The sequence below is a fragment of the Mercenaria mercenaria genome, chromosome 7, assembly GCF_021730395.1.
Source record: "Mercenaria mercenaria strain notata chromosome 7, MADL_Memer_1, whole genome shotgun sequence".
NCBI classification, from domain to species: domain Eukaryota; kingdom Metazoa; phylum Mollusca; class Bivalvia; order Venerida; family Veneridae; genus Mercenaria; species Mercenaria mercenaria.
Genome location: NC_069367.1, coordinates 52,860,734 through 52,883,997, shown reverse-complemented (window position 1 = coordinate 52,883,997; position 23,264 = coordinate 52,860,734). Strand labels below are relative to the sequence as shown.

General features: G+C 33.1%; 2 protein-coding genes across 4 annotated transcripts in view; both read right to left on the bottom strand.

Annotated features, from left to right (window-relative positions):
• The window catches only part of LOC123555392 (uncharacterized), a 120,546-nt gene that overhangs the window by 9,351 nt on the left and 87,931 nt on the right, over positions 1-23,264 (bottom strand). For all 3 annotated transcript variants that reach the window (XM_053548395.1, XM_053548394.1, XM_053548396.1), the window contains exons 6-9: positions 4,395-4,611; positions 4,029-4,166; positions 3,492-3,686; positions 2,577-2,733 (exon numbers count right to left, since the gene is read on the bottom strand). In XM_053548395.1, coding sequence (XP_053404370.1) covers positions 2,577-2,733; positions 3,492-3,686; positions 4,029-4,166; positions 4,395-4,611 — 707 coding nt within the window. The remainder of the gene's footprint in view (positions 1-2,576; positions 2,734-3,491; positions 3,687-4,028; positions 4,167-4,394; positions 4,612-23,264) is intronic.
• On the bottom strand, positions 4,633-22,297 carry LOC123555824 (uncharacterized). The gene is made up of 6 exons (XM_053548401.1): positions 22,092-22,297; positions 9,690-9,825; positions 8,942-9,323; positions 7,788-7,905; positions 6,159-6,299; positions 4,633-5,053 (listed from the first exon to the last, which is right to left on the bottom strand). Exons 4-6 carry the CDS (start codon positions 7,833-7,835, stop codon positions 4,865-4,867), a joined length of 378 nt encoding a protein of 125 aa, XP_053404376.1. The 5' UTR covers positions 7,836-7,905; positions 8,942-9,323; positions 9,690-9,825; positions 22,092-22,297; the 3' UTR covers positions 4,633-4,864.

Genomic DNA, 23,264 nt, shown 5'->3' with positions numbered 1-23,264 from the left:
TTACTGTTAGAATGTAAGGAAAAAAACGTTCTCCCTCGAAACTTAACCTTCAGAGTCACTATTTTCTGGTAAGGACAACGATCGATCACGTGTAGCCTTTTTTTGACGTGGCAAAGGTCACATCCAATTGGGTCAAAACACTGTTTAATTTTTATCTTAGAGGTTAAATTTCTTTCCAAATGTCTCATATTTTGATTTAGACATCAAATGCTTTTTGGGGTTGTCCTCGCATGTGAATGCACTGACATGGCAGATGACAGCGACTGAGTGGCCGAAAAATCTGAGTCCGAATCAGAAATGTTCCTACATAATCGTCGTCATTCTCCATAACGGCAGGTATTCTGGATTCTAACTGTTCATTATCTTGAGTTCATACCAGCAAATACCGCGAATGAGCTGTAATAAATTGTTATTTAGTTACGATGTTTACTGTAGCGCCGATAACAAGAAACTAAAATAATGGAGGCAACATCTCGTGATCTTGCAAGGTGTTCGCTGCTTTGTGGGAACGTAAATAATGAGAGATAATAACATGTGTTTCCGTTTTTGCGAGCAGGTTAAAAAGTAGGCCGAACAAGGAATCCTGAATATAATGTGCAAAGCTTCAAAGCCAAAAATCTACGTTCCAAAGAATATGCAACTGTCTCGTATCAAAGTACTACTGTAGCAGTAGTTGTGTGGATTAATTAATACTGCATTCCTTATATGGAGATAGAAATAGCTTCACCTCGAGAAATATGAGTATCTAATATTATACCTCAAACATATAAAGTATATCATAATTTATTGGAATTCTGACAAGATCCACAGCAGTTGCTATATAAACATAAAGCGAGAACGCCTAAACATAAAACGATAAAATATATCTGTTCCATTTTACCCTACGATTGTAACATGACTTTGAGATTCTACGCTGCCTCCGTTATATGCCGACTAAATAGATCTACTCGACTTTTGCAGTGTTAATGAGTATTAATAAATTAAAAACGTACCTCAATGTTGCTGAAACAAACAATTTCTAACTGATCAATTTGGTTATTTATATTTTTACCGTAAGAAAATGTTTCAGCCAGGATAGACAGTACCGGTAAATTTCAAGTTCAGCATCAGTGCATCTATATCTGGTCGTGTATGTATTTTACATATTCTGCGTTGCATCACAAATGTCAACTACATGTAGATTCTACTTTTACAGTAAATAACTTATATTTCGTGATCTAATCTCCCAGACTCAAGGGATTACGTGCTTTATATGGCCTAATGTTCTAATATGTACCAGTGTCATCATAGGTGACGTGTACTATTTTTCGAAAGTGCATAGATAACATTTGAATAAAGTATTCACTTCTGAATTCTTTTATATCAGACTTATCTTATTGAAAATAACATTTTATAACTGTTTATAACAGCATTATGACCAGTTGAGTGGCATACCTAGCTACAATATAGTGCTGTAAAATGTGAAGAATTTGCGTGGATCGAAAACGTAGCTATGCTCCCATAATTTTACCAGTTGATAAAATATGGTCAGCCGTTCGGATGCGAATATTAAATCACTTGTGCTATGAACTCACGATTTAGTTATTACGGATCTGAACTTCTGCCCATATTTCATTATGTTTTATATCACCTATCATTTATTTTCATAGGGACTGTCACGATCGAATTGTAAAACGTTTGTCTATTGACAGAAAATAGATCATAGAATTTCGAATTGAAGATGTTCTCTCTCCCGGACACGCAATACCCCGCATATAATTATTTTTACATTTTATATTTTATTTGTGTGAATATTCTACAATTTATCGATTATTTCAATTAAGCTATTTAACAAATTGTATTGTTGTCTAAGAAATAATAGATATGTCCCTATATTTTATCAGTTAATATCACATACGCGAAAAAGAATGGCATTTTGTACAATGAGACTAAATTTGTTATCACATCACATGCGCAGAAAACCAGAAAACTCCTTCTGTTCTGCGCAAAAAAATATTAAATTACTAAGTATTATGGTATAATATTAAATTTAAACCATAGAGGAGTTTTCACTGAGAATTTATATGTGGTAAAATAACCTAGTATACCGGTATCAAAAATGATTGTAAAACAAACCGCCAATTAAAACAAAGACGAATACAGTCAGGCACAGACTTTCAAAGGTGAGTGGCAAACACAACTTAAATTCCAACAAAATTCATTTTTTATCCCCAACATCTTTCAAACTACAGTACAGTGTATTTTTCATCGCTAACACGCTTCATGGTTATATGACATGATTATGTAACCATATATAAAACATGTAAATATGTAAAGAGTAAACAAACATTTACGAACCATAACAAAAGCGCGTACGTTATGACTTTGCAGCTCCGGTTAAAAAGCACATCATTAAAAATCAAGCAGCTTAGTCAGTATTGGTTTTTGAAATTATCTATTGAGTCTTAAACCTATAGCGTCGGGCACAAAGAAAAAAAAAGATATTCTAGGAAACAAGAAAGATATCTACTATATCGAAAATAAACATGAAGCGTTATTTTGTATTTCAGAAAACTTTTCAATATTATTATACTTACTTTGTTTCTTTGACGATTTCATCAGGTCAACTTCCATCGCCTTTCCTGGATGTTTTCCGCAAATGAGAGTAACAATGGAACTAACAGCCAGTATATTGTCAAAATCTTTATTGTTTGTAACAAAAGAGGCAAGTGTATGTTCGGATACAGATTGAACCTGAATTCAAAAGCAAAAGGACTTTCAGACATAGTATGACAAATCTTATTTATATCGTCAAATGGTGATACTGAAAAAACGTTCAACATTTAAAGTCATGTAGACCCCTTCTGGCATTGTGTTTAACATATGAGTACATAATCTTTACGAGAATACCTTTGCCAAATTAATGATATAAAATAATGGCAATAAAGGTATGCCCCATACAAGAAGAGTTTTTTTTATTATATCATATAATGCTAATATAAGCTTTTGACGAAAGGAACGGGAATTAAACAGCAACAATCAAAGTGTTTCGGTATAAATTGCACACTAGCTCCAAAATACTGCATCAACAACGAAGTTTATTAAACCTAGGGACGTTGCGGGTGTAGTCGAGGCTACATATACCATAACACTGTGTAAAGGCAAGCTTCCTTAAGTTTAAAGATGGCTAGATAGATTCAAGTATCAGTCTTCAAGTGTGTGATCTATACCAAGGCCACATAAAATCAGAATTATATAAATTCAAACGATAAAGACGTTTATATTTCAAGGAACCTACTGAACTCTCGTGATCTTTGATTTAAAGAAAATACTATCATTATCTTCACCTTATTTTGATAGACTTAGATTAGATAGAAGAGGGACAACGGAAAGAGACAAAATGAAAAAAAACAACAACATTTATTTTGATTTACGTTCAGTTATTATATAATTATTATGGTGTTATTTTTAATTTTAATAAAAAGTAAATATACCTAACACGTGATACCGACCATTAATTTCAGTTCCGTTCTTGAGCCAAATATATTTCTTGGAACGAAGAGCTTAACGTTCTTGTCCATTGTAGAATGAACTGATATGCCGGGCTTATCAACTATGACAGTTTGACATCTTGGCCTTGTAACTACAATGGCTTTAAGTGAACTGAAGTCATTAACTTCTACACCAGCCAGTTTCTTTACCAGTTTCTGCAAAAGGATACCTTGATATTTTGTGGCAGTAGAGAAATATCTCTTTTCTGGATTTCAATCGTTATATTATAAGAAGGTATTTTTATAAGAAACAAACAATTATTCTTGGCGCTGAAAGTTAATAAATACTTTGACATTTTAAAACATTACACTGGAGTATTTTAAGTCTTATACTGAATGGAACTAAAAATATAAATATGTATTTTTTGCTTTTGAACAATAGAACTTATTATATAAAAAGATAAAGATGAGTGAAAAGTCTTTATAAACAAATCCTGTCGTGTTAAATGAATTCATCATAATAATTACAAACTTAAAAGTTTAATTGAATTGATTTACTTCTTGTTCCTCTATATTTGACGTCGTAGGTGTTGGCGAAACTGTAATCCAGTCTTTCTGATTCAATGAGATTTTGACCACAGTTTCGTCGCTTGAACTAAATTCCGAGTAATGTGGGATATATATCCTCATAGGCACCTATGCAAGAAGAACCGTATTGCGTTTGTAATACGAAAATAAATAGTTATTTCAACACGGCACCGGGAAGTAAAACATCAATATATAAAGTCTCTTAAAGTACGAAACTACGGCACTATTGTACACTAGGTGTGTAATAAGTAGTGACAGTACAGATAAACATATTTTTAAGTTGATCATTTATTCTTTACTCATTCAACGTAAGTGGAAAATAAATAATTCATTCACCGCCGAATGAAGGGCGCCCATTGATGCATATATGTCAATAACCGAACTGACAGGCTTTTCGTCAGTTTCAAGAGTCTCTATTATTGAGTCAACTGCATCACTCGCACAGCATTCTAGGTCGTCTTTTTCAATGCTACCGGGAGGTGAAGCTATAACACATTTGATACCACCATGGTACGCCTGATTTCCATCAACCTCATCACAGTCTCTGTGGTAGCTGTTAATGATTTCCCCATATGAAAAAGTAAGGTTTGACAAATGTAAATATAACTTAGTGCGTTGCATTTGGCAAAATATAAATGATTAATTCAAGCTCAACGTAATTCTAAAATGAATTCTTCTGGATCTAATTCTGTACTTGGATATATCACACAAAATACCACAAAATGCCTACAACATTTTTATTACCTTTGAAAGACACAACTCAGTTAAATACATTTCGGATTTCCTTCAGGCTAAATGGACAAAACTTACGTTACAGGATTCCAGTTGGTAGGGTCCTGTCTCCAAGCTTTCTCTTCAGCTTCTTTAAGTAACCGTTCTCTTTCTCGCCTCTCTTCCTCCAAACGTTGTCTTTCTTCTTCTCTCCTTCTAGCTTCTTCTTCCTCACGGCGTTTTCTTTCTTCTTCTAATCGTTTTCTCTTCTCTTCCTCTTCTCGCTTTTAATAATGTGTTATTTGAGTATAAAAGAAAATAACTAGCGCATGCATTTCTGACCTCTTCACTACACTTACACTTATTATAAATCCAAAATGTTTAAGCTCTAGTAATTAAAATTAGAAAGATAATTCATTTCGCCCAATTTTTCTAGATACAATTCAATGCCACTATATTCATTTATCAAAAATTTAAAAGGTAAGGATAGATTTCCTGAAAGTATAGAACACATCAAACACAGTTACAGTCACACATAATAAAGTAGGACCAGCACAAAAATGTACCACAGTAGGAAGATATATTAGAGCCAGATCCATAAACGAGTACATTTGATTTGCAAAAATGATTTATATCTGATGACGGGCTTATGTAGCTCGAAACAGGTTCAAGTTTGGTCATGTGTTTATTTTTTTCTCTATTTAAATGAAATTGTTTGAACCTTGAAAAGGGGGATGGGTTCAAGAAAAGGAATTTTGTCATTAAGGGACAAACAAAGAGGAATATTCAACAGGGAAAACCATTTCCGAAATAATTCGGCCTCCCTAACCACTGCAATGACACACTCAGATGTACACAACACACACACGCACGAACGCACGCACACACAAAGTTCGAATTTGTTTGTGGTGCGCACCTTACCTTACTCATAGTAAAAACGATACAGAGCCGTAATGAAAGCATACGATAAGGGAACTTACGCTACCAACATACAATATACTTAGGATATAATAAGAAAAGGACAGAAATCAAGCTGAGAATAAAGGCCCTTTTTAGAACGGTCAGTAACATATATAAAAGAAACTGGGTGTTTAATCGAGTTTTGTGTATGCCAGCCTCAAACTTACCATATTTTCAAAAAGTTTAACAAGACAGTGTATGTGTCTATGTGTGTGCTCATGCGCGTACGTTCGTACGTGCGTATGTGTGTGTTCCCGTTTTACGTCTTTTGCAACAGGGGAACAAATGAGTAAGTTTCAAGAATCTTTACAGACATTATTTTCTTGTCACGCGTACATTGTGTGAGAATGAATATCGATTAGCTACACTGGAAATAAATAATCCATTAGACTTTAAAATCATGGGGATTTCGTTATTTTTAAAGCTTACCTTTAAACGTTCGTCTTCCCCTCGCTTTCGGCGCAGTTCTTCCTCCAAGCGTTGTCTTTCTTCTTCTCTTTTTCTAGCGGCTTCTTCTTCATGGCGTTTTCTGTCTTCTTCTAATCGTTTTCTCTTCTCTTCCTCTTCTCGCTTTTAACCATGTGGTGTTTTAGGAACAGGAAATGAACTAGCATATTTTATTCTGACCTCTTCACTATAATTACACTTAAATGCAAACTGTTTATGCTGTAGTATTTAATCTATTTCATCTGTATAAAATTTTATAATACTTAATTTACTTATCGAAAATCAAAAGGTAATGGTAGATTTCCTGAGAGTATAGAGAACATCAAACACCGTTACTGCCTTATATTATAAAGCAGGACCAACACAAAAAGACACATCGTTGGAAAGATACAACAGATTGCAGACAACGAGTAAATTTTGATTTGTAAGAATGATGTATCCCAGATGAGGGGCTAATTTACGTCGAACGAGGTTTAAGTTCAGTCAGTTTTTCATTTTTCTCCATTTAAATGATGACTATGAACACTGAAAATTGGGATGGGTAAAAAACGGTAAAAAACGGGAGTGTTGCGTTAAGGGGAAAACAAATACACAAAATGTAAGAAGATCCGACAGGGAAAGCCAACTTCCCAACTTGTCTTCTACTTTATATAGCATTGATCCACTCAGATGAACACAACACATACGCATGCACGCTTCAAACTTGTATGTGGTACGCACCTTACCTCACTCATAGTAAAAGCGATACAGGGCCGTAACGTAAGTATAGTGAGTTGGGTTTTACGGCGAATCGACACAAAATGGTCATATATCGCCAAGAATGTAAGTATAGGGATAAGGTAAGGCAATTAACGCTACCAACATGCAATATCTTTAGCATATGATAAAAAGGACAGAAATCAAGCTGAAAACTAATGTCCTCTTTGGAACTGTCAGTAACATCAGAAACAGATATAAAAGAAACAGAGGGTTTGGGTATGCCAACCTCAAACTTACCATATTTTTTAACAAGTTAGACAAGACAGTGTAAATAAGATAATTCTTCACTAAAATGCTCTTACATTAATGACGAAATGTAAGACTGGTAAGACTGGGGTCAATACGAAGTATCCGTACTCCAAAGTTTTAATCAACATTTCCGATGTCACAGCATCAAGAGCCTTAGGTAATGGATAATTTTTCAGTTATATAAACAACGCTGTCTATTTGTAACGGGGAGCACAAGGCGCAACTTTACCATTTTTACATCGTATGACGCGGCCAGGGATCGAACCCACGACCTCACGCTATCGAAGCGAGTGTTCTACCACAAGGCTACCAATGTGGTTTCAAATAAGTTGCTCGAAAGAAACTTTACAGACAATATCAAGCGTACTTGTGTATTGTGTGAGAAATACTATGAACAGAAACATAAATTTGGATTGGCTGTAACGCTGCAAATAAACCAAGAAGTATGCGCAAATTGTCTTTTCATGAAAACAGATAAGTATTCAACAGTTAATGAATGTACAGTTGAATTCATTATCAGACAGATGTACGTTCTACAATACCATTTTTGATACCATATCTAGTCGTTCAAAGCATGGAGATTTTGTTATTTTCAAAACTCACCTTTAAACGTTCTTCTTCATCTTGCTTTCGGCGTAGTTCTTCCTCCATTTTTAGTCTTTCTTCTTCTTCTTTTCGTCTTCGTTCCTCCTCTGCCTTTCGTTCAGCTTCTTCATTTTCTCTAAGCACGTAAAATAAATTATAATTTCTTTAAATAATACTCAACTCAACTCAACTCATAGTTTATTATAGTCTCATCTTTGTATACAATTATAAAATCATAAAGACTATACTAAACTTAATACAAAGCCATTCTAAAATTAGAATTACAAGAGACTGTGTTAGTTATTAAAATCATATTTATAATTACATTTAAATGAAACTTAAATCTGTATAAAAGAATAAAAATAAAAAATATTTTATCTACTACAAAATACCATTATCATTAGATTCTATTAACCCGAAATTAGAAGTACAGTTAATGTCTAATTTCACGTTCACAACATATAGACTGACTTAAACCCACAATCCCCCCCATATCCCTTAATCTAATTTCCCTATTTCCCCCAACCCCCTCCCTTCCTTCTTTATCCTTTCTCTTTTTAATCCAAGCAAAATTTGAATGTTGTATTCTAACATTCAAACGTTACCGTTACTTATTATAGAGTAGTAAGCGTCTATGACATAAAATTTGGAAGCAGGTTTAGGCTGAATATTTAACGATATTTTTATCACTTAGTATAAAACATAACTTATCCTGATCAGACAATGTATCAAAATTATTGTTTATTTCATTGATTCTATAAAAAAAAGCTCTTCTCGTATATAAATATACAGAGGGCATTTCAGAATAACATGAATTTCATCCTCGACACATTAACATCAATATTCTCATATCTACCAGTTTCAAGTCTTATTGGTGCTACACCACATCTAATTTAGCAAGTGAACTTCTATGGTGAAAAGGTAAATTACATTTTACATAATCTTCAACAGAATTGTTATCTTTGAACAATCTGTATGTACGAAGTTTGTTTCGACCATGACCTCTAGAAGAAATATCCCGTTCTAATAGCATTACTTGTACAAAAAGGTTGTGTTGTATTTTTCCGGTTTCCTGAGCTATTTGCATGAAATTCTCAGATTATGATTTTACTTGTCGTAATTTAACAATGTATCTTACATTGAAAGTGAATAAAGTAAACTGCAATATGTACCTCCTTTTCCGTTCTTCATCTTCCTTCCGTTTCTTTTCCTCTCTTTCTCTCCTTTCCCTCTTTTCTCTTTCTCGTTTCTCGTTATCCTCCGCTTCTCTCCGTTTCTGTTATTCTACCGTTTTTTTCTTCTCCTCTTCAAAGCTCTGTCTTTTTGCATCTCTCCAGCTTTGCATGCATCCATTGAGTTCCTCTATGTCAGCGTAACAGACGCATACACCATCTTTTACTTTTGCGCAGACAATTTCAGTTTCTTTCATGAGTTCATTGATACGGTCGTTTATTATTTCCTTTGATACTTCCTGGAGTTTATGTGCCATCTGAAGCTTTGCAATAGCCAATTCTGTTGCATCAATTGTCCCCCTTTTCCCAAATACAAACATTGCTGCAAAATAAATTTACCACAACAAAATCTTCATAAGAAAAGTCTATTATTTTTAAAGTCTCAAACTAATAATTGATTTATATCATCATAGCTGAAAATGGCAAACTGCAGCAATATGGTTCTTAACTATAATGCAGATACAAATGTTGTTGGTCAATAGTTGGATTGACCAACATGAATTCTCTCAAATTATCACATAGCTAGCAAAACATTCATTATCAAAAAAAAAAAGATTCCCATTTTATCAGAAGTTACACTGACATAATCATATCGATTTTTCTTCAATGGAGATCCAGGTATGAACCATGTTTTATTCATAATATTTTACTTGATAAAATCGGAATTTAATGTGTAGTTTCAATTTACCAAATATTTTTTTAATGGCATCTTGATTTTTCTTAATTATGGCCATCTGGGCATTTTTCAACTCCTCAATCTTCTTCTCTACTTGTTCAATGTATGAGTTTACTTTTGAAACTTCGGTCTTGGCTCCATCTAAAACCTGTACAATAATTAAAGATATTTGTTGGGAAATTAAGTATGTCTCAATGCACTTTAGTTAAAGTTGCTTTCGATTATTTCATATATTAGTATGTTCTGCGTTTCTTTAATATTACACAAATAAAGACTGTAACTGATCTATTAATAAGATTACCATAAATCTGATATGCAAATATAGAAAATGAACTACACTTATCTGTCATATTGATTTTGAATTAATTCAATTATCACGTCACAAATTACGCCGACATAAACCATTTTGAAAATGCTTATTCATTTGTTGTATATTCAAGGGATATCTAGTTACATGTATGCATCATGATATTAAATAAGATACGAAATTGTTTATTATAGTGACATGTTCACTTATTATAATATATGAAATAACAATAAGCATCATTGCAAAAACGTATCCGACCCAGAGGGCCTATACGTCACCTACTTCAACAATTAGGTATAATGGAATATACTTTATTAAAGCAGATATAAATAGCGATGGCAGACATGTCATGTATGTCTAATTAACGACAAAACAGTACGTGTGAAGTACGAACAGTAAATTACTGCTAATGTGCAGTTTTACAAACCCTATAACAGTTACTGGCTTTTAATTTAAAGAAAACAAGATAGAACAGAATGGAAGAGAAGTATCCTGCATGATGTAGTGTCATAAATAATCAGTATTATAACTCACAGAATTCGAACCGTCCCGGATAACTTGGTTAAGTTCCAATTTACCGGTCCTGAGAACACACATTGATACATTGCTCGGAAACATTACATTACTACATTTGCATGTAAGCAAAACTGCATTAAAAAGACATTAACATATCAAGAAGCCTCATGATAATTGTACGTCTCTTTAAGTGTATGAGGTTTACAGTTACATATAATCTGTTGGGAATCATGACAACAATTAGCATTATATTTGACTAAATGTTATTACTGAAACAATATCGACATTTTCAAAAACCCTTACATAAAGACAATCACTATTGTACGATAAAGACTTGGCCGATAGATACCTCAATCCACCAGAAACTGTATGGAGGATCTGCGGAAAACCACAAGCTCTTGGTCTGACAGTGTAGTCGCGAACAAAGAAGAAGAAGTACGTTTAAGCAATTAGTGCTTATTCAGCCTCATCGCTAGTTACATGTAACCTACTATAGGAAGTTTTTTTTCAACCAAGAAATTTGATATGACAGACAAACATGTGCACAATAAAACGTACATGTATTATCTTGCATTGCGCTTGGTTAATTAAGTGATATCAAAGAGAAAAGTGGGATAGGAAATTTTTAGGAATAGTCTGTTATTATGTTAAACCTTCAGGGTTTTTCCCTTATAAACCTACCTCCAGTAAAAGGAGGTGGTTATAAAGCAAGGAAGCGTGTTTCCCCAATTTTGAACTTTAAATTCCCAAATGCCTGTTAACCTTCGAAGTTCTTGCTGTTAGCTCGATAGTTTTGCTACTTGATTTTTTTTATCATCTGAAAACAGCACATATAATATACTATTGAATAATTATTAAAATACAAGCCAACATTTGGAATATGTTGTGTAATGGTCAGGTGTTTTGTATTCTGTTTCGGGCATTTCACTCAGAAGTTTAAGACTAAAAATTATAGAAGAAAAACTGAAAATTTCATAATGATTTAAAGCCCTGCTCCGCGGCTATTCAAATTTTTTTGTGTGTATGCAACCCATAATTATAATAGCTAACAGTTAACGGCCGCATGCAAAACCACGGACATTTCATACAGAATTTTATATAAAGTAGACTCTATTTTGACAGGCGTCACTGTTCATAGTCAGGATTTTCATGCTTTTTCAGTGACAATTCAATGTTAAAAGGTAGGACGGGAGCAGGGCTTTAAGTGTTTGAAATTAATTACGTTGAATTGTACATTTGTTTCGTAGCCTCAAGGCAGGCTTGTCAACCGCGTATGGAGAAGACGATGTGTTGTGATATGATATAAAATCCCTTCAGGTGTGGAGTTGGTTTGCTCCGAGTAATTATGTCGTAGACAAAGTACATATTAATTTGTAATATTAATACAAATAGGCTCAGGGATTTGTTATGAATGTTAAAATCGCCACTATACTAGGTTCAGTATGTAAACTGTTTTTAATGAAAATAACAGGCTGTGGTCATTCATATAGGTGTAAATATATTCTGCTGTTATAGATGTACTCCATCATTGTTATGCATGCAGAAGCATAACTGATTATAGTCACTTATTTGCGCCAATATAGTTTACGGTATGAGTTTGTTTCTTTGCAAATTTGTTTCATTCATGTAAGGGTCATACGGTATTATATTTGATATTTGATATTTTGCTAGCGTTTCTTCTCTTGTGTGAGTTACTGATTTTGTCCGTTGACTATTTTATAATAAATAATAAAGAAATTGATACAAGCTTGTACGTAATATTAAGAACTATGAAGGTTAAAAAGGCCTGATAGCTTATGATCACATGTTTATACGAATATTCCCGTGAAGGATTTACAAATAAAGACAGTTCTAACACAGCACAAAAACAGTGACATACTACGAAATAATTTGAACTTGGCAATTCAGATAAAAACAGTGATAAACTAGAGATGCTTTTGAGAAAAGCGCATGTCTCCCACAACTGCCCCTATCAAAAATGTCTAATTTCTCTTGATGGTTTAGACGAGTAGATCCAATCAGATGGTCTGGACGAGTGGATCCAATCAGTAATTCAAGGGCCATAAATCAAAAGTGCATGGGCGGATTTGGCTAGTTATCGAACTTGGCTAAGGTCTTATGGCCAAACACATTTAATTCGAGTTTGGTGAAGATTGGATGAGAAATGTTCGACTGAGAGAGCAGACAAGAGTAAAAAGGCCGATTTTTTGGTAATTGAAGTGCCGTAACTCCAAAATGCCTAGACCGATTTAGCTAGTTATTGAACTTGGCCGAGGTCTGATGGTCAAACATATTTTGTTCAAGTTTGGTGAAGATCGGATAAGAAATGTTCGACTTAGAGTGCGGACAAGAGTAAAAAGGCCGATTTTTCGGTAATTCAAGGGCCATAATTCCAAAATGTACCGATTTGGCTAGTTATCGAACTTGGCTGAAGTCTCATAGTCAAACACATTTTGTTCAAGTTTGGTGAAGATCGGATGAGAAATGTTCGACTTAGAGTGCGGACAAGATTAAAAAGGCTGATTTTTGGTAATTCAATGGCCATAACTCCAATGTGTCTGGACCGATTTGGCTAGTTATCGAACTTGGCCGAGGTCTTATGGTCAAACACATTTTGTTTAAGTTTGGTGAAAATCAGATGAGAAATGTTCAACTTAGAGTGCGGACAAGCTTTGTGACAGACAGACACACAGACAGACAGACACACAGACTGGAGTAAATCAATATGTCTCCCACACCACTATGTGGTGGGAGACATAATAAACGTAACATTCACATTAAAACTGACAGAAAAGAAATTTCAACGAATTTCTTACTACGAAGTTATAAATGTTTTGCGATTCAGATTAACACGTAATAAATGGACATAGCATGCACAGTACCATAAATATTAAAATAAATGCATATTATCGAATGACAATCTGAAACAATAGACAGTTTACATGATATAAAATCGCAGAACTTTAGAAATGTTAGTGCACGGAGGAATGAAACCACGACTATCGAGTTGGATATGGTACGATGAACGAAGTTTTGGTGATTCAACAATGATAACATTTACTTGGATGGATATTGTTTGAGAAAACAACGAACGATGGCAGTGGACTCGCGTGAGAAGCTAAGGATTGAGAACCACCGTCTGCTGATAGCATGGTCGTGTAACGTTATTTTATGGTCAGATCAATGGTGATGCGCAGCAGATGTCACATTTCACCAGCCAACTTGGAACACCAACGGAAAAATTTCTCATTGTATTTGTTTATCTTTATTTCTTTTATCACTTATCTTTTTAAACAAGTTGTTTTATTCTATTGACTTTTTTCATCCTAGACTAGTACATTGCTTATGTTTGCTTATGTTTAAGAAACCATATATTTTTAAATCTTAATATAATAATTCCGAAATGTTAATCTTAATAATAAGCATACTAAAAACATGTTTTCGTGCGAAAAAAAAATGTGTTAAAATACAAATTAATATGATTTCACATATCTGTGTTTCATGCAATGTTGAACACAATTTATATTGCATTTTCTACTTTCAGAATTTCATATATTTGTACCTAATGATTCAGAATATCCGTGACCACACAGACTTTGAATGGGATTCCTACGCAAACTGGCGCATTCTAAATATTAAGAATGGAAATGACTTTCATTGCATACAAATGTGTGAATGTGAATAAGACTATACCGAATAATGAATGCTACGTACACATATTCTTCATAATGAATTATATGTTCAAGTGATTACTTATTTCTAATTACTTATGTCTAAGCTATGTTGATCTATCATGTCACTTATTTTCTGAAACCTAGACATGTACTGATTCCTGTTTTTTTTTGTTTTTTTTTTTTAATTTCCTTAATCTAAAACAATACAAATAAATTATTATGAAATAATACTAACGCCTTAATACTCCTAAATACATGGCTCTTTTAGACTTCTACAATTTTCTGTTTATTTCGATCATTCAGACATTTCAACCATTTTATATTTATTTATTTATTTATCTTTTTTTTTGAAGAAAGGAAGGAATTTGTTGTGTAACGATTAGGTGTTTTGTATTTTATTTCGGGTATTTCTTTCAGAAGCTAAAGACTAAAAATTATAGAAGAAAAACTGAACATTTCATGAATTTCAAATATAAAAGTCAGACAACTTGTCAAATCTTCAGTAACTTGAAGCTATGAACATGTACACATCAGTGAATCTTAAGTAAACGGGAAGTTAAATAATGAGTCTGCTGTGTGTTTCCTGTATAATCCTATATAAACTCAATATTCTCTGTGATCGGGACAGCCTAGGTGACGGGCAAGGGACTTGGTCGTCCCGCTCCCGCTAAAACTCAATTATCATTGTTAAAGGCTAGTTTGAAATACATTTATAATTAAGAAATGATGTTAATAGTGTAGTATACAGAACTGTTTCAAAAGGCTAATTGAACATTGATTATATCTGTGAAATTAGGCTGAACATTTATAAGTAACTCGTCACCTCAACGCAACAAAGTCGTAACTCAGTTTCTGTAAACTTTTCAGTACAGACAAAAAACATCTTATTTTAAAGAAAAATAACTATTACTAAGCAACTTTTTGAAATTTATTTTGCAACAGAAAAATAAATAAAGCAAGCACTTCATTAAAATTGAAACATGATTCAGGAATGCAGTTTAGTGAACATTTTGAGTTACGACCTTGTTGCGCTAAAACTGTATATATTTTATGATATTTTTTTGTGCAACAAGGTCGTAAGTCATTACATTTAATTAGATGTTAAGAGATTTTAACATCAATAAAACATATTTAACAAAAATATCTGTAAAATATCCTGGTGAGTTACACATCAGAAGTAATTGTGTTTAAAAACCCCACTTTATTATAATAATGAAATATCTATATTCCAATTCTTTCAAAATTACACTTTTGTGTTTCAAAATCTTTAATAAAATTACATAACACTATAATTATGTACATCTTCAGAGAATTTTTCTTAAATAAATCAAAATTTCTTTAGTTAAAACATTTGTTTTTTTTTTCAAACAGGTATCTTTGCCCAATACAGGTATGCACAAGGTACGTAAGACAGGTAATAAAAACTTTTTAAGTCTAGCAATAATTATTATTCAGTTATTGGGGTTATTCAGTTACTTACCAAAGTCTTGTCATGACAAATTTGATAAAACTTGAATGTTTTCGTAAACAATCTATATCATGAATTAATAATTCAAAAGTAAGTACCGGAAATAACAGTAATAATGTACTGAACTGTACATTTACTGAGGCTTACATCTGATAAACCAAGACCTGTAATGCATACAAAAAAACAGAATTTTGGTTAGAAATTCCTTTACTTTTCCTCATGTGGCAGGAACAAGTAAAATGTATGGTGCATACTTGGAATGATATTTTTTCTACATAAAGTAACCAAGTCCACATACTTCTGCCATGGAATTTTTATGAATTCTGAACGCAACTGCTTAAGTTGTAAACTGCAAGGTGTTGGAATTTCCCTCAAACGTAAATTCTGAAACAAACTCACATAATGTGTCTCACCTGAATAGTCAGTTTGGTATTCAAAAACATTTGGACTATCTGAATTCAGTCTCAGTATTTTCATGGAATTCCAGTATAATTTTTCTCTGTCAGTGTTGATATCAAAATTTTTGATAACAGTGGACATGCTTTTAAAATCAAAGAAATCCGTCAAAGACATTTCTTTAACAATGTATGCGTGTTTAATGCGCGCCATGCGCACAGTAGCAGAATACTCTGGAGTGGAGTAAATTGGTTTCCTATCAGAGATAGCTCTTTCTATGGTGGAATGAATTGAGTCCCCTTCCCTCTGAGTATGCCCCTTTTCTAAGTATTTATGGGTGATTGAATTCAAATTGAATTTTCTCAGGGCATACCATAACATTGAAAGATACATTCTATTCTTATTTTGTGCAGTACAGTTATCACTGTAGAAAATGAAATCTTTTTTACCTCTGGCACTCATAGTTTTGATAAATGAAAAGACACAGGAGGCAATTTCACTACCACCCCTACTAGCTATTGATTCATGCCAAATGTAACAGTACCCATCATTGGTTTCATAGTCATACACCGTAAAATTATATGTATTCAATCTGCGTTTGTAGTAGATAGATGACTCAAAAGCACTAGGCGTAAGTAAAACTTCCTGCAAGTCAAAAACAGACACAGTTAAATGAGGCTCAGCTCGGGATCTCTGCTTATCATTTTCTTTATTTCTTCTAGCTTGCTCTTTATTTTTAAGGTGTCTATTATACTCACTAAAAAGGTCCTTCTTCTGACTGTCTGAAGAATTTTTATAACTTGAACACAGATCACATTGATCTTTAAGCGGCTTATGGAAACCTAAATTGAATTCGGAATTGAAAATATCCCTAAAGATTGCCTCTGATACAGGCACTGAACTGTCTCTGTTACAAATTTCCTTGTAAAAATGATACATTATTTGGACACTCAACTCTGATGGCAGATATTCCTTTTTTGATTTCTTTCTACAATAATGACTTTCAATTTTTTTCAAAAGAATTAATATGGTCTCTGACCTTTTGTTTCTGACTTTCAGTGGTTTTATTTGGCCTTGAGGTATGCCTACCTCTTTTATCTTCTGTTATGCCCTCAAGCTCTGTTTTTTGGTAGACTGTATGAACCTTTTTCTCTGATATGCCAAGTGTATGCAGAAAAAAAGTTTTACAGACTTTTATTTGCGAACCATCAGACTTTGGCAGAAACCAGGTTACTGAAAAATTTCTCCTGGTTTGACGTTTACCATTACTTTTCTTCTTTTGTTTCTTAGTATATCTGAGCAAAAAATGCATTTGTTTTTCATAACTACCCAACTGCCAGAATGAATGAAGTATATGTAATCGCTCCCTTTCAGTGAAATTTTGCTGACACTTAAACCTACATTTAAGGCTACATCCTGGCTTCATTACTTTTTCCCTCCTACACTTACCAAAACGATCAACATAACTTTTCCCCTCATTTTTACGTTTTTTTGCAATGTTTCTTTTCCAATTATCGGGATTTCTTGTTCTTTTTCGGCCCCTACTTGGTTTTTCATTGGCATTACTTTGATTTTTGTCATCAACATTCTGTAACACAGGATCAGACATAGGAATGTTTGACTGACAGACAGGAACAGACTCAAGTACATTACTTGTATTTGTTTCATCTAAGTTTTGTGACACAGAATCAGACACAGACCTTTTGAACTGGGCATCAGGGTAAGCAGATATATTAGGTATTTGATCTGTGGCTATAGGGGTAGCAGTATATTGCATGTTACGCAACACTGACAATGGCACATTGTCTTCTGCATCATCACTATCATCAAAATTACAGTGGATATCATTTAAGTCAGACAATTCAGCACCAGATTCTATGTCACCATCGCAACTTTCTGATTGCTCACTAGCATTTGTATCAAAAAAATCAAACTCCTGAACATTGATATTATCTATAAATGTTTTGCTGTCATTTAACTGCCCTAAAATTTCATCAACATAATCAGATTCTACAGACAGTTCAGAGTCAGATATTTCTGATTGCAAAATGCCACTTGAATCAGAAACTGTAGGTGTTTCTATTGTGTTAATTTTCTCCTGAGCTAAGAAGAGTTTAATAGTAATTTCGCCCTCACTCTGAGTGGAAAAACCAGAAAAATCTGACTCTGAACTACCTTCACAAAATGACAGTTTGGCTATTTCAAATTCAACTTGATCTGTTAACTTCATAGACGCAGATAAATGTATGATAAACAGGCTTAGTGCCTGAGCATGTTTATGTGTAGATAAGCAAGCAAATCCATCTGCTGTCACCATCCCAGTATCTGACCGACTGTGTGGATCAAAAAAGTAGCAAACACCGTGTTCCATCACTACAGCACATGAATAGTATGGACTGCCTGTTCCCATTGTGAATATAAAAGCACCAGAATCAGAGGTTTGGCAAAGTTTCTGGAAGGAATCTTCTAATGTGTAAAATGGCGTTTCAGAAACAGTTTTGGACAGACTTCCAGTAACTGTTTCTAAAATATGAACACTAACTCCATTTATTTCTGATGGTAGCTCATCAAGAGATAGGTATGGCTTGTCACTACTACTAATTCTATAATACAGATTGTCTCCTTGATCAAGACATGTGTCTAAAGTCTCTTTTGTGCATTCTGATGGGGAAGTCTTTCTTGTGTCTAAAAGAAACTGTAGAGAATTTGCCATACACTGACGGTCTCTTCCTTTGAACTTGATAAAGCCTTGGTGATGAGAAGCCAGCAACACGTTAAACATGATTTTTATCTGAAAATAAGAGGACTCAATGTACCATTTGTAAACAGTTTCTGGAAAAATACTCATTACTTTTGTGACTAAAGAAAGAAACAATACAAGATAATTATATCTCTCATATAATCTATATGTGCAAATCTAACTTTTAACCCTTAAAATGCTATTTTTTTATAATTTACGTGTCTATCTTTCAGTTCAGACTGTACCATTAACTGTTAAAGGGGGTGCTTACAAAACAAATTGTCTGAATTGCAAACAGTGCAGATCTTGATCAGACTGCATAAATTTGCTGGCTCATCAAGATCTACACAGGTCACAAAGGCAGAACCAGTCAAGACAAGCAAAATAAGGTTTAATAAAGTCCAAAATATTGAATATGTGCATAACTGCAGTTAATTTGGGTATTATATTAGCAAACTTTACTTGTAAACCAGTGTTTAAGAAAAACATAGGCCTATTCATAAATCATTCACTATTGAAAGGGTGATTGGTTCAAACCCCTAGCTACAACATGGCTCTTAATGGGGTAAAGGGATAACAACTTTATAATTGTCATAAGCACTGAAATAGTGCCGGTTTTACTAAAATATAATCAATTAACAAAAATAAATTTAACAGCTGATTTATTATACCAACTGCTTTATATTTAATACAGAGCTGTCTTAAATACAAAACATTCATACATAAAGTTTAAAATAAAGGTTTTACTTAGTTATAAGGCTTTAAAAATACAGTGGACATACATACCTGTAATGACTAGTTTGAAAATTCTCTGTAAGGCTTTGTAGTATTTCAAAAGCTTCCATAGAATATAACATATATTCTGCAGGCAAAAATTCTATGACCAAAATTTCTATGACATCATGATAAAGATTACATCATAGATAAGTGATGTCATAATACAAAAGTCATGACTATAATACATGTATTTAATACAAGGCTCATAAGTAATCTATATTTAGACAAGCTATTTATAAACATAATTTGAGTTACAACCTTTTTGCATAAAACAAATTGCTTACTATTATAGATTATTTTTGTGCAATAAGGTCGTAACTTGAGATACTACCTTTTTGCGCTGAAAGAATATATAAGATTTGAGATACGACAATTTGACAAATATCTTTTTTTTCTATGTTTATCAGGTATTTAATTTTGATATTTTGACACAATATGTATTCATACCTAAAAACACCAAATAAGCTAAAAAGTGATTTTTGCAAAAAAAACTGAGTTACGACTTTGTTGCGTTGAGGTGACGAACTGTGCATTGCTCCTCGTAACGAATAAAAATGTTAGAACTGTCATAATGTTGTTGTGTTTTAAAGAAAACGTCAGGTACACAAGTGTTACGTTACAAAATATTACACACCTTTATAGATTATTGTAATTTTAAAATTACCATTTTTCCAATTTAAGACAATTTTCAAATGCATTTTTCCCAATTCCACCGATGTCGAGGGCATTCCCGAAATGATAGGTAACAGACTTGGCATTATATGTTCGCTGGATAGATAAGTATATCCTTCGCATCTAGTTTGGTGAATAGTCAAGTTGGAAACACTGAAACCCCATTCTGAGATTCTTCTGATACATCTGGAAACTTTAAAACCAAATGCCGCCATTGACTGACTTTTATAGTGGTAGTTTTAGAGTAACTTCCAACTGAGACATTTTAGATACAAGTATCAGTATACATTTACAATGTACATTTAGTTTTGTCGTAGTTATTTACTGTGTACACTCATAAAATGTGAGAACTTTCAGAATAAAAGTATCGATTAGTATATTATAAACGTTCTTTAAAATGTTTAAATATAATAGTAAAGGCAATGCATTACCATGACAGGTTAATGGCAATGGTAATGCATTTTCTTCAAAACTGATGTTATGGTAATGGTAATGGGGTAAATCTCAATGTAATGGTAATGGAAATGAATTACGTTTCCAAGTAATTTACCCTATTCCTGTGTACGACGTCATTAAGTTAACGATTTGATCATAAATATAAATGGAGTATGGTATAATTTTACGTGACACATATCGAATATATTTTTCTTTCGCACGGAATTGTAATGGATACAACTTTTGGTAAAATCATCAAATCTTTGTTGCAGATGTAAGGTCGACGTTAACACCCCAGTATACAATTTCATCATGGCTAAGCAACTCTATCTTTAATATTCATTCTGTAAATGGTAGGTCTGCTGTTTATATTAACAATAAAACAAGTTAGTATCCAAAAGATTTACCTTAAACTTTGTTTGCAAGACTATGGAAAATTTCCAAAGTTACGAACATACAGAACTTTTAAAATTGAGTTTTGATGCGAAGAACTTCAAAATAAATACGCAAAGTTTTCTCAGTTCAAAGCTTGAATTGTTATGTGAAATACGATGAATTGGGCATATAAAATTAGAGTTTTCACAAAGATTATGATTCAGATAAACTATAATTAATTGTCATAAACTTGCCGTTTATATGTGCAATTTGTAAATGAAAATAGAATAAGAAATTGTAACAATTATTTCCAATAGTAACTGTTAGTTACTTAAAATCTAAATGAGCTCAACTACATGTACATGTATAAACGACCACAATCTAAGTGTAAAATACGAATGAAAATCATAACGTTATAACTTTTATCTTTCCCTCCCAAGTAAGCCACTAATTTGATAAAGCTTCCATAGCGACATAAAATTAATATTTACTAATACAAATTTGTTGATTTTTGATCGTGTGTTTGTTTTTTATTAAAATTTCCGTTTCTATCACAATTAAAGCAACGCAACATAAACCCGAGGCACTTTTTGAAGTCATCGCCAGCTTTTAATAGCTAATTATTTTATCCTCCCAGCAAAAATCCTTTTAGTATTCATTTTGATTGTCGGACCTCTATCCAGCCAATATACAAGTTCTAAAGAGGTCCGTTAATCGGATTTCTATATCCATGAACATACGTGTTTTGGGTTAAGTCGATAAAAAATAAGACGATGTTAAACTGTAATTAACAATTATCCTCTATTCAGTCATTTTTATTATAACACACAGCTACTAGCTTATATCCTACCGTCCGGACCCCTAACCGCGACCATAAGGTGTTACTTTTCATTAGATATACCAGAGAAAATTAAGTAACAAAATTAATACTTATTTCAACTGGAATAAAAAAAAAAGTTAACAAAAGTCACAAGTGTGCTAATATCAACTGATTTCCGTTTTATATACAAAACATTATTATAAGAATCATTCACATGTTTAAGAACAATTTTACCTTTCTAACACTGCTTCTGTAGGATTCCACGGCATCGAGGTTTCCCGGAGGATCCTGAATTCTCTTGAAGGATTTTATTTGCTCAGATAAAATAAAAAGTGCCTTTACTTCAGTCATTTTTATACAAATATTTTGAATGTATTGTATTCAAATACAGCTAATCCAGTAAATAAATTTATGTTTTTCGCAGCGACCTTTCCTTTCTTAAACTGATACAGTATATGGTAAACCAGAACAGATAAAATTGTGTATATAGTAAATTGTAATGACTGTCATTGGTTAAATTTCCAATGATGGATGCGGAAGAAAATAAGAAAAGTTTGCGCTAGTCCCAGATTAAGTATATCGATAAACAAAGTTTCATTTCATAAACACTGATGTTCTTTAACAGCATGGAATTAGCAAAGACGTGTGTTTCCTTTATCTTACGACAGGACAGATAATTTCTGACTGTAGCATATGTTTTCCTTGCATTAGAAATACAAATGTCGCGTAAACGATTGGCACTAACATTGACAAAACAATGTGTAATTTAAATTGAACTACTGTTTGCACAATTTCAAAAATGAAGTATATATGACCTAATTATCTAATTGTGCGGGGGGTTTTTTTTGGTATCTTCATAACAAACGGAGCCTTGTGAAAATAATTAAAGTCAGAATAGTTTACCACATAGGGAGGCGTGCGCTAGTTACACCCTGACATGTGAATATTTCAACATTCCGGTTGGCCGACCCACCCCTAAACCGCAAGATCACCATTCCATAAATAGTGACATCAACGGTATATAGATAAAACAGAAAACAGTATTTACATAAATGTTTAGTACGTATTTGTTTTGTTTCCTGATTTCTTCCATTCAACAACCATTAAGTAAATATTTAAACCTATCCATATCTTGCGTTTTTATATGTAATGTGAATGTGTTTACAGCATACTTTTACTCACAATACAATTATCTAGACCTGCCAATAATTAATTCAATTTTAACGAAAGTGTCAATACACCTACAGTTCCATTTATAACCGCTCGTCAAAAGTGTTATTTTTTTGTACATACGACATAATCGCGTTTTTCTTTTCAAATGTCATCGTGTTTATCAAAGCGGTATAGATAATTTGACAAATGTAGCTCATTTCAGATAGAAATGTTATTGTGCACTTATTCCTCTCA